This window comes from Micropterus dolomieu, linkage group LG01 (genome assembly GCF_021292245.1).
Source record: "Micropterus dolomieu isolate WLL.071019.BEF.003 ecotype Adirondacks linkage group LG01, ASM2129224v1, whole genome shotgun sequence".
NCBI lineage: Eukaryota > Metazoa > Chordata > Actinopteri > Centrarchiformes > Centrarchidae > Micropterus > Micropterus dolomieu.
Genome location: NC_060150.1, coordinates 54,953,962 through 54,967,178, shown reverse-complemented (window position 1 = coordinate 54,967,178; position 13,217 = coordinate 54,953,962). Strand labels below are relative to the sequence as shown.

General features: G+C 39.1%; 1 protein-coding gene across 1 annotated transcript in view; it reads right to left on the bottom strand.

Moving 5' to 3' along the window:
• The window catches only part of LOC123958314 (B-cell receptor CD22-like), a 49,484-nt gene extending 45,116 nt beyond the window's left edge, over nucleotides 1–4,368 (bottom strand). The window contains exons 1-3 of the mRNA XM_046031649.1: nucleotides 4,353–4,368; nucleotides 3,291–3,512; nucleotides 1,991–2,245 (exon numbers count right to left, since the gene is read on the bottom strand). Coding sequence (XP_045887605.1) covers nucleotides 1,991–2,245; nucleotides 3,291–3,512; nucleotides 4,353–4,368 — 493 coding nt within the window. The remainder of the gene's footprint in view (nucleotides 1–1,990; nucleotides 2,246–3,290; nucleotides 3,513–4,352) is intronic.
• Between the last annotated feature and the right edge of the window lie 8,849 nt (nucleotides 4,369–13,217).

Here is a 13,217-nt window from a genome sequence, read left to right as displayed (position 1 = left end):
TTGCTCCCATAGAGTAACACTGCTTTCCAAACACCAATCAGAGTAAACCAAATTATTACCAATGTAAAGAAACTGATTTGGAGCGTTACAAAGAAGAATCTAAAAGCCAAAGTAGATCAGAATGTTCTCTCTAAAAAGAGATTATTATCTCTCTACTGTCAGAGATAGAAAGCAGAGACAGATCCAACCAAGTACAGTGCATTTGTGTTTGCTGTATTATAGTTTTGCAAGAATTGTTTGCTTTTGCAAGGGATGTATAATGTTTTGTTTTATTGGTGTAAGGTTTTGTGATTAGTGTGTAGAGGTTTTAAAAAATAGCCACTAGTTTGAAAAATTGTGCCTAAGGAATTAAAAAACACTGTAATGTCCCCAGCTGAGGTCCACAATTTCCTGCACTCACTGAAAACATACAAGCTGATACATTTCAGAGTGTGTGTGAGCTTAATGCAAAAACTTACCTGCCACAACAATCAGATGTAAGGTGGAGTTATGACGTCCTCTTCTGTTCTGGGCTTCACAGTAATAATTCCCACTGTGTTCAGCTCTGAAGTCAGTGATGGTGAAGTTCTGTCCTGATGCTTTTGGTGAGTCTTCATTCTCCTTGTACCAGGTATAATTAGCTGCTGGGTTAGCATCACTGCTGCAGGTCAGAGTCACTGAACTGCCCTCCACTATCTCAGCAGAGGGACTCACTGACACAGAGGGAAGCTTTGGAGCATCTGGAGGAGAAAACATGAACACTTTTAACATTTAATTTCAAGATGAGTTTGAATTTTCACAGTGGAGCATTTTAAATGGACTATATTTCATACAAACACAAAGTGGAGGTGCAGCTTGATTTCCTCCTTTATCAGAAACTATGTGGGTTCCTGTTACCATGGATACAAGTAGGACACTTTGTTACTGAAGCAGTAGACGAAAGAGTGAAGGAGAGTGGTAATCTACATGTCTATAAGAAGTTTCCTTCATTTTCTTTCATTAATATCATAGAGGGAAGCTACTGAAGAGTGTGTGTGTGTGCACACAATGGGGATTCACATAAGGCAATTTATGTTTTTTTTGTGTTGGGTGCAGTACTCCAGTGGGCCAGTAGGTGGCTCCTGTCTGTTTTGGGTCAAAGGTAATTTAAGTAGGAACCTTTGCAAAGGTTCATTTAGTTTTTTGACCGCTCTGGCACGCTAAGATGGGCGGCGCCGTACAAAGGTTGTATGAAAATGTGTAACATTCAGTGGATGGCATTATGGATTATTGTATTTACCTGAAGACCATCATCGATGAACAATGAATTCAATCAAAACGGCAAATGCAAACAACATTATTTCGTATCACACTAGTGGCCTATGGCGGCTGCAAACGCATTAATTAGATACCTGTCTTTTTGTGACTTTTAGCCACTACACACGTGTTAGAAATACCAAACTAGAAGGATGTTCTCTGAAGAATGCAAGTTTGGGCTGTCAGGTTACTTTTGAAACTGAATATTAAAAATAAAAATGTAATTTAATTTATTTTTTAAGGATAAAGGACAAAAGATCTTTGCAATTACACATTAACAAGGTCACAGTCATGGTTATTTATTAAATACAAGGGTAACACAAAAAATCTAGCTTGTTTTGTTGTATTACTTTTGTCCCAGCTGACGGGGTCAAAAGTAAGAATGTGCCACTTATGTTTAAAGTGAAATTATACAGAAGTTGTTCTACATTTGTACAAAATACCACCTGATATTGATAGACCACACCTGTGAGTTAGTGACCACAGCAAAAATATATCTCTGTCTGAAACATTATCTCTTAAAATCAGGTTTTTCTGAAAAATGGTTCTTTAGCCCCTGCTCTCCCCTACTGTAGCTGCTCAGTGAACTACAGCAGCAGACTGTGAATGTGAAACAGGCAGAGCTGAAGAAAGTGCATGATCAGCAAAACATTTGACTGGATAATTAAACTTTAAAAAGTTTTCATAAGTTTTAAATTAACTGTGTTTTGCTCACATTTCACATTAATAGAGACTAATCCAGATGTCTTTCTTCCTTCATTCTTGACTGCACAGTAATACTCTCCAGAGTCAGAGGACTGGATGGAGCTGAAGACAAGCTGTGGTTCTTTACTGAGCAGTGTTTTTTTCTTCTTGTACCAGGTGTATTTAGCTGCTGGGTTAGCATCACTGCTGCAGGTCAGAGTCACTGAACTGCCCTCCACTATCTCAGCAGAGGGACTCACTGACACAGAGGGAAGCTTTGGAGCATCTGGAGGAGAAAACATGAACACATTTAACACATTAAATGGACAATATTTCACACAAACACAAAGTGGAGGTGCAGCTTGATTTCCTCCTGTATCAGAAACTATATGGGTTCCTGTTACCATGGATACAAGTTGGGACGTTTGATACTGAAGTAGTGGACTAAAGACACACTGAAGGAGAGTGGTAATCTACATGCCCTTTAAGAAATATCCTTCATTTTCTTTCATTGATTTTTGTATATTAGCAATGGGTTTTCACCTAAGACACATGTTAAGGCCAAACTAGAAGGATGTTCTTATCTTTAAGTAAAACAGAAAACCTAAAGCACAAAATCATCACAGACATAAAGACTGAAAATGTCCAACAGTGCTGAAGACAAGAGACCAAGCAAATGATCCTGGTTCAGTGTCTTTAGACACCACCATGTCTACTGATGACCTCTAGTGGGTAAATAAGCTAAATGAGTGCATTGAACAATGAAAATGTGTGTCAGACATGATTTTCCCACATGTGGCATTTTCTGACATCATCACTTCCACAAGGAAACTTGATTGGACAGATCTTGTAACACTAATCACTTAAAAATATCTGACTTCATTCTTTTCACTCATGTGTTTGTGTGGATGGATCAGAATAAGTTAAAACCTGGACCCATAAAGTGTTTTGCACGTGAAAGTAAGGAACAATATTACTGAATAACACATTTACCAAGAAGTGTCCATTAAAGATACAAGAACAGATAATCAGGGAATTTCTCTGATGATGCACACGTTTGATCTGATCCAAAGAATTTAAACAGTCTAAAGACAAGATAACAAATCCTGTTTTAATACGTTTTCATTGTGAGTTATTTTACAGTGAAGAGAGAAAATAAGAGTTAATTATGCAACATGTCTACAATCTCATGGGGAAATGATTTGGTTTTCATCCAGTTCTACAATGAATCACCAAATACCACTGAGTTACATGCAGTTAATGTGCAGTACAATAGGTTAAAGGCTCCACCGGATGGTGTCATGTCAGTGGAAGACTGGATGTAAACTCACACACTGAAGGAGAGCGGGACTTCTCATATCCTCCTACAGCACAGGAAAAACTGTCTGCAGGATCAAAGTAGGCTGAATAAGAATTAGATGTTTGTCCCCAAATGTTCTGTCCATTCTTGTACCAGACGTAGTAATGATGACCAGGTGGAAGACAACTGCTGTGACACTTCAGCTCTGCCCAGTTAGTAGACCCCTGAAATCTGCTCACCTGCACCTGGAGATCTGAATATGTGAATAATTAATTTTGGACCGAACATATACAAACACACAAACACATACAGATGTGAGTAATCTTCATAAGATGTTGAACATTTGGAACTAAATAAATAAATATTCAGATGAAAATGTTACCTGTGACAGACAGAGTGACTCCAGGTGAACCAGTATATTTCCCACCTGGTTGGTTTGTTACGAACCTGAACTTGTACTCAGCTGAGTCGCTCTCTCTCAGGTCTGTGATTCTCAGAGTGCAGTAGTTCATATCACAGCTATACTCCACACGACCTGAATAGGTCGGGTCCGTTCTTAGATCCACATAATCATAATTACTCTCTTTTATAAACCAGAATGTTTCCTCAACTGTAGTTTTGTGGTCATTTATTCTGGATGGGTATGTGAGGGTGCAGTATATTTCCACTGTTGATCCTTTGAAGGCACAGATCTTAGTATAAGTGTACGTCACTCCCCAGTCATACTGACTCTGTACCACTGTAACACAGAGCACATCAGAAACAATCAACATTAATAACTTAATTTAGCAATCAGTTAATAATACAAAGTGGATCATACTACTAATAAGATTTGAGAGAAACGTAACCAAACTTCAAAATCCTGAATTATCTGCAGTCATTGTCACAGAAAGTTTATAAGGTGTTTGTCATATTTTAATGTTGTGAAAAGTTGGGTTTCTGCTTGGGTCCATTCATTCAAAAAAATCTAAACAAAATGCCTGAAAAGCTTATGTGTCAACACACAAGTAATCCAAACAGAAAATTAATAAAATTACATTTTACACTCTTTTCTGGGATAGAGCAGCAGAACAGTGGTACATAAAATACTCACAGATGTTCTTTATCATTCTTCTCCCAGCACTTCCTAACTCCTGTTCTAAATATTTAATGTTTTATTACCTTTTTTACGTTATTTCTGAATAAAACCAGGGTGAACAGAGAGAAGTCTAAACACAACGTCTTGCTCAGTTATACACAGTCAGTGCAAAGGAAGATGTACACATGCTTTCTACAGTTCATCTCTATGTGCACTGAGGCAGGACATCATCCAGTCTGAAGGTGCAGTGAAGTGAACAGGAAAGTATCAGACCTGTGACCTTTAATGCAGTTTACTGACCGGGATAAGAGGAGAAATATAAATTATTAGAGAGTCTGTGCTTTTCTTGGTCAGTTCTCTCTCTTCACTCTGCGGTCAGGTTGCTGCTGAGTTAAGTGTGAAAGCTAAAAATAAATGCAGCGCACTGAGGTGTGGGAGAGTTTCTAGCAGCTAAACATAAGATAAGCAGAAAACTGCTATCAAGATCTCTGACTTTAGCTGTTTTATGAGGGTATTTATGTTTCAGTATCATTTGTGTGAAAAGATGAGCGATCTGTGTATAAATGTGTAATCTGTAATTATAAAACACTTTGCACACAAAATGAAGATTTGTAAATATCTGTGAATATATTTAAAGCTTTACAAATAAATGAACCACATTTGTGAATATCTTCCTAAAATTTACAACTTTCAAACAGGCATTTGTGAGTGCCGCCTGTATTTGTCAATCTCAGTTCTTCACACACAGAGTTTTGAAACAAACTTTCCGCCGATGGAAAGAAAATCAACTTGTGTCATTTGGGTAAAGTGTTTTATATTTACAGATTACACATTTACACACAGATCGCTCATCTGTTCACACAAATAATACTGAAACATGCGCTCCTCTAACGTAAATGGGGCTAAAATTGCATACGTGCGGCTGCCTTTTCAAATGTTACCAACCAAATGGTTCACATTCTGATAGCAAAACGAGTCATTTCGCTCGGGTTGCGACGGTCAAATATATTGATCCACAGTGTTACAATCACCTTTTTGGCCACTAGTAAATTTCACTTCAAAGCGCGAGGTACTTCCGGTCTGCTCGGAGGTTTTGCAGGCTACCCAGCCGACCAATCACAGAGCTTACGCTCCACGTCGACTCGACGTGTAGTTACATTTTTGAGGAGATGCAAGTCAGGCAACGGCGTAGCCTTTGCGTAGCCCCATAGCCTACGCTGTCACCTACGCCATCGATTTGACGCAGAAATATAAATTGCACTTTACTGCCAGCACCAAGGAGGCAAGTCTCTTGTCAGGTAACAGTCATTGGACTGACATATGTCTAATATGTATTTTGATAATTTTGTAACATTTAATAAAGCATAACGTTATTACAGCGCAGTTATGTTGTGCTAAGTTATAGTTTTAACACAGCCGCACCGTAACTTCAGTCCTGCTAGTGTTTACAGCCAACAGCTGATGAGAGTTGTTCTGGGTCCACTTCAGAGCCCTGACAGGGTTCAACAGGGAGCTGAATTACCACAGAGGTCGTCTCCTCTCCAAAACAAACAGACCCGGACATTAAACCATTAAAACACAGCCACATAGCAACGTTAGCGTTAGCCCTGTGGTTTGTTTACAGCTAACAGCTGATCCGGTCTGCCAGGGAACGCAACTTAACTTTTATTTTTTATTTATCGACAGGCCGTGCTGTTGTTTCACAGCTCCTCACTGGTGAACAACCTGCAGTGTTTGAGAGTATTGTTGTCAAGCTTATTACTTCAATATATTCCCTGTTAATCTGATGTTAATATATAGATTTTACTTATGGATAGGCATTAGGCTACTGTATGAATGAGCACTTTAGAGATATAGTGATAGTAATTACAATTGGGTCTGGTAGTACACTCAGGAAAGATTGTGAAAATGGACGGATTTAGCCGGAGTAGTGGCTTAATCGAATGTTGACAACATATTGAATTTTGTTGTGGCTCCATGGGGCTTTATAGAACCATTGTAGAGAAAGATCAAGAGGTGAATTTGTGCATCATACTTGTCAATTAGAGCAAGCCAGGCAGCCTTCTGTTTTTGAGAACAGTGGTGTTTTTTTTTAAATCACCCACTAGAGTGCTGTAGCGCCGCAATAACCAGCCTAGTGTTGTGTCCGAGCCATAGTGCCGCGATGATGTGTTGACAGGAAACCGCTTGACACTGTTCTTGATCATAAAAGTTTATTAAATCAAGGAGTTCAGCATCAATCACAAGCTCTGCAGCAGCTTGGAGAGTGACCCAGCCCGATGGCCACTCTGTCTCTCTGTACATCAAACATAGCTTATAGGATATGTTTAGGTATCTGTTAGTTACCATAAAAGGGTTTGAGTCTGCAAAATAAAAGGTCAAACCCATAGAAGGGTACAGTGCTATTCTGAGGTAACAAAACAAGGGGTTAGAGGTCAAATTCTATAGAAGGGTTCATACCCTACATAACCACCAATCACTGCTCTCCCCGTAGAAGGTCACTGACCCTCTGCCCTGCTGCTACAGTGCTATTTTGAACTGTTAGGAGTCAAATGCATAAGCACTGGACACCACACTAGTTAAAATGAACAAAATGACACAAAAAAAAGATTAGTTAATTTTAATGAACGAGATTTGGTGACTTGAGTCTTTCAAAAGAGTGACTTTTCCCATCACTACTGGCAGCACAAATGAACCAACTGCTGATGGATGGAACCCACCCAGAAAGGTTAACCCAAGGACGGACAGTCCTGATCATGAAGGACCCCCAGACAGGAACAATCCCATCCAACTACCGGCCAATAACCTGCCTCTGCACAACATGGAAGCTCTGTCAGGTATCATAGCGGCTAAGAGGAGTAGGCACATGGCTCAATACATGGACAGGGCCCAGAAGGGAATGGGTAGTAATACCAGGGGAGCCAAGCACCAGCTACTGGTTGATAGAGCCGTCACTCGAGACTGCAAGACCAGGCAGACCAATCTGGGCACCGCCTGGACTGACTACAAGAACGCCTACGACTCAATTCCACATACATGGATACTGGAATACTTGGAAATGTACAAGATCAACAGGACACTAATAGCCTTTATCAAGAACTCAATGGGGCTGTGGAAATCATGTGTTGTGGTTGTGTTTCCTGCATCTGGTACCAGTAACAATACCTTTGAAAATATCAAGCTGTTAGTGATTATTAGGTGAGGTGGGTTTACTGTCGTTTACTGAAAGACATGCATGTATAATATTTTTGTGTTTAACATTGGAATGACAACATTATTTTCCCTACATTAAAATTAGCTATCTTAGTGCATACCTTTCTAAAGAAACAAATACAATTTCTGAGTGGCAGACTAAAGAAACTTGCTTGTCACAGTGGCAGGCAGTGAAAAAAGTTAATTTTAGACCCCTGTCAACACAGAGCAATGGAAACATCACACTGTGGTCAGACAGGAACTAGCAGGATTTCATACAGATAGAGATATGAGAAGTTAAGTCAGTATGACTTCACTGTGAGATCAGTATCTCTCAAAAGCCTTTCCCGTGATAAAAGTAGCTGCAAGACAGGAACTGATATTCGTGCAACCAGAGTTGGCTTTACAGTATTTTACTATTGCTATGACAATTCTTTCAATTCTTAACGCACCAACACACCTACAACACACAACTGGCAAAACAGTTAACTTCCTGCTCAAATTCACACATAAACACACTAAACTCTAACACTAATTTTCAAAATACAATGATACACTAACACAAGACACTACATCTATCAAAACACTGCAAACATGACCCAAAATCAAATCATTCTTCCAAAACACTAACACATGTTCTCTTCCAACACACATTTAGTCAATCATTGCACAATGTCATAAAAACACTAATTTCAAGTGGAATTACAGAAACTGCATTATTTTATGTGTCAGGTCTGCCTCTTATACAATAGACACTATATTGTACAGATCATAGATTATGCTTTGCACTGCAGTTTCTTTTGAAGTCTCTCTACATTTTTGTTTTGTTGGGTTTAGTAAATGCATGCATGTTTCATTTGCTGCAGAAATTCAATATAAAGGATGAATGAATGAATTTCGTCAAGCTGAAGCCAGCCTCGTCAACCTAGATCAATTACTGTAATGTGGGACTTGATTGGCCTCCAACTTTATGACTCTCTGAAAGTAATCAGACACAGTGTGTGTAAAAAATTTGCTGTATACCTACTGTATGTCCTACTGTTCTTCAGGTTTATAGAGTAGTTTACTGCAAAACACACTATGTATAGTACAGTAATGACTATCGTGCTCATCGTTCCTTTTAAAAGGAGCTTTGTGTAGTTATTTCTCAAAATGTCCAGACAATGGATGCCACTGTGTCCCGGCTGAGGTTATCCTTGTCCCACTTCTCTCCCTTGTCCTGGTACTCGTGTTCCTCTCTCTCGTGCAGGAATTTTCCTTGCTTTCTTTGTGTTACTCTATATGGTTCCTTTCCCATACAAGATCATCCCAAAGAGCTCCTCTTTTACTATATACCATATGGTGCGATTGAAAGAACCTCAACACGTGAGTATGTTTCCTAGATGGGAATGCGATTAATCTATTTGCATAACTCATATCAGCTGTTTCTCAGTAGCAATGGGATAAAATAAAGGCGATTATTTGTGTTTCAAGTCACAATATGAAAAGCTGTTCACTTTGACTTTAGCCTATAAGTTAGGTTTAGAACATGATGGGTTTTTTCTGTCATTTGTGAAAGCATTTGTTAATTTGTTAATTTGGCAGGTCAAGACTGTGTCAAGAGTTTAGGAAAATTGTTTAAAGTATTGAAAGGATTGTCAAAGTGAAAAAACTGTAGAACACATTAAACAGAGTAAGGAAGAACGGTCAAATAAAACCCCAAATATTCTCAGTTTACATCATGTAAAAGTGTTTAGCACTCAGTTACATTATGCAAAAGACAAGAGCAAAGGACGTTGGCTTACACAAAACAAAATCTTCATAATATTCATTACAACTGACACAAAAACAAATTTACATATGTGGAGTTAAAGCAATTGATTTAAAGCAATGTGTTTGCAGCGTTTCTGGGAAGTTCACACAATTCTGATCCACTTATTTACTTACTTATGTGAACTTCAGCCTACTTTTACAAGACTTACATTTCCCAGATTCCTCTATTTTAATGCAGTGTATGTAAGTTTAGATAAACAGCACCTGACACAGAGAGAAGGAAGACGACAAATCCACTCGTTGCTGCAGTTAAACTCATAGCTGCTCCTCTCATCTGTCTGTGTGGCTTCAGAGACATTAAAACATGTCAGCAGGAGAGATCCTGTACCAGTCACACGAATAAACAATTCTACTTACCATGAAGAAGGATGGTGTCTTTAAATGATGATGCCTTTCCTCTGTGGTCAGTAAGCAGAACACAGATATCTAGCTGTTAAACAACGACATTTCCTTCCGCTTTAGATTATTTAAACATGATCAGATGGAAGTTGTGACGTTTTACAAACTATAAACTTACTGAGAGAGAATAAGAAAATAGTTTTATGTCCTGTTGGTACTAAACCTGTGTGGCTACTTCCCACTGACACAAGAAAAGACCATTCAAAAAGAGAAAACTCATTTTAAACTTCTTTTTTTTAAGCACAAAAACAACACAGGTGTTTAAGTTGGTTTGATGCATCACTTGACACGTCTAGTGCATCTTTAGACAGTGAAATAACCTTTATACCAGTATGAGATGGACTGCAGCAGTATGGGATGTAAAAAGTCACGTGCTGAGCTCAGTGTTTATTCAGTATTGAGAAACAACACAAGAAAAGTAGATCGGAAACAATGAATTACATTTTGCAGCTCTCTCACTCACAGTCATTCTGACTCTGTGTCACTGTAACACAGAGCACATCTGACAAGATGCTGCTGGAGGTAAGACAGAAAATATTTCTTCTTGTAATTTGGGTGAAGTGACTCTTTACAGTTTACAGTTTTGTACTATCACTTTGACAATCCTTTCAATACTTTAAACAATTTTCCTAAACTCTTGACACAGCACAACATCTACACGTCTCTGTAGGCTATACAATTAACACATTTCGTGTTGCATTGACACAAAATGCATACAGTCCACACAGAGAAATAACACAAAGTTCCTTTTAATAGGGACGATGAGTTCATCAAAGAACTCCTTTGCCAATATGTCCCGGTAAGGTTATGCAATTACTGTACAATACATAGTGTGTTTTGCAGTAAACTACTCTATAAACCTGAAGTACAGTAGGACATACAGTAGGTATACAGCAAAGTAATCAGACACAGTGTGTGTAAATACTTTTATTTACACACACTGTGTCTGATTACTTTCAGAGAGTCATGAAGTTGGAAGCCAATCAAGTCCCACATTACAGCAAATGATCTACGTTGACAAGGCTGGCTTCAACTTGGCGAAATTCATTCATCCATCTTTTGTATTGAATTTCTGCAGCAAAAGAAACAAAAAACCCAACTAAACAAAAATGTAGACATAAGTTCACAAGTTCACATAAGTAAGTAAATAAGTGGATCAGAGTTGTGTGAAAAGCACACTTCCCAGAAACGCTGCAAACAAATGAGTGGCCACTTGAGGCTGGCTGCAGAAGGGAATCTCCATTGACCCCCATGTTAAAATGCACAACTTTACAGCAGAATAAAACATGTTTACACCTGTTTAAATTATATTAAGCCTTAAAGGTCTGCATTATTAGGGGCGTGGCCGCTTTGAGTGACAGGCGTCTAATAGGGTGGGAACAGGCGTCTAAGGGGGGGAACAGAGTAATAGAGTTCTGCTTTACTGCAGAGGAGAGCTGTGCACCTCCGAGTGTGCTGTTTAAAAACAATTTAATATATTCTTTGTCGGGTTCATCAGTGGGGATGATTGATTCGAAGTACATATTGAAGGATGTTTAGAGTCATCAAGAAGTTATTACACTTAGTAGATGTAGCAGTCCTTGTGATTCAGCAAACAGTCAGGTGATAACTGCGTTTGATGAGCGACGTTTCTGATAGGGAGCTTAAGAGGTGGATGCATTATTCCACAGAACAGATGTTTTAGGCTACCTGCAGAGATTTGCATCCACCTTTTTTGTCAGCATATAATGAGCGTTATGCCTGCAGACAGGAGCTGTAACCGTATATTGCACATATTAGTAAACAGTGTTTTTCACATTGCCACCCCTAATTACTGTCACATGCCAGAGAGGTTATCATGCTGAGGCGATCTCAGAGTTCAGCAGCTTTATGGCACTTTGGAAGAAGCTGCTTAACTGTCTACCCATTGTTGTCTTGAAAGGTGCCAGAGGAGCTGATTGCAGAACCCCCCAGATGTGATTTGCTGTGTCCAGGAGCTGGACTCCTGTTCTTCTGGAGAGAACAGCTCCAGCTTCCAGCGAGGCTCTTCATTGCATTACATTTATTCATTTAGCTGATGCTTTTATCCAAAACATGTCAGAGGTCTGTTGAGAGTGTCTTGCTCAGGGACACAATGGTAGATGAGTTACAGTGGGGGATTGAACCCAGGTCCCTCACACTAAAGGCATAGTCTTATCCATTGAACCATCGCCACCCAGCTCTTCAGCTCCTGCTTTGCACATCATTTTCTTTTTACTCACAACACCTGAATACTACTGATGTGAAATTATGGCACTGGGTTCTTATCAACAGATTCCATCATTATAATAACTCTTACAACACATTTCAAGCCATACAAAACTACTTTTACATTTGTAATCTTTTAATATTGATGTTTCCATGAATGCAAGACAAGAGTTTAATATATTATTATGGATTAGTATTAGCAATACTTTGTTATAAAATTTATCTGACTAAAACTATTTTACATAAAATCACAGTCTTCATTCATCATCAGCTTCCTATGTTAATTGGAAATAGTGTGATCTAAATTCAACAATATATTATAGTGAACAGCTGTAAATGAAAATATTAGGATGGTATTTATAGGTTAACATTTTGCATATAAGTTAGTAGAAAGTAAAAAATGAAAGGTTGATTATATTGGTTATATACTGTTTTATTTTGACATTTCTTTAAGAGACAAATGTGACATTGAGAAGTTACTCTGTTGTGAAAAATAATTATCTGCACACTTCAAAATTATCTGATTGATTATCTGCAGTCATTGTCATTAAAGAGGTGGTATTATGCTTTTTGGCTTTTTGGTAAATGGCCTCATACTGGCAGAGTCCATGCGTTCTCGGTTAGGACAACTTAAAGCTGTCGCTTTCTCTGCCAGGGAATTTCTTCCGGGGTCCGTCTCTGGAAGGCTTATGGAAGAAACTTGCAGTGGGGCCTTCCCGACCCTGTCTCGGGTCAGGTTTAAGACGTCCTTTGTGGTTGCTGGCGAGCCACGTGGGGTCGTCCGACCTCCGTGGGCTTAGCTCGACGAAAAAAAGCTTAAAAAGGGAACTTGGTCGTTCCTGAATTAGACCAGTGTAACTTAAGGGACTGATAACTTTAACAAAACCAAAAGACAGAAAGAAAATTAAAGCTGCAAGCAGCGTTGGGCGGGCCCTCGCACTTGTAAGCGCGTCCGCGCGTGAGCCGGCCGAGTTGCATATTCTGGAGCTCTGCCGGTGCGGCTGTGAATTTCCTACGCGTTTCCGACGCCGCATGAATGTGCTATATGTCACTTCCTGTGTCCCCTATGTGGAGCTACATAGCACTTGCCGCTATGAATATAAATCGGTATTGACGTGTAGATGTCTGCGGGGTGGGAGAGTTATCAAGCACGTAAAGTTTGTTTCAGATGTGAACATGTACACTGAACAATAATGTACCCAAACAATAAAATAAATTCCTTTTATATTTCCCTGCCTTGTTGTTTATGTG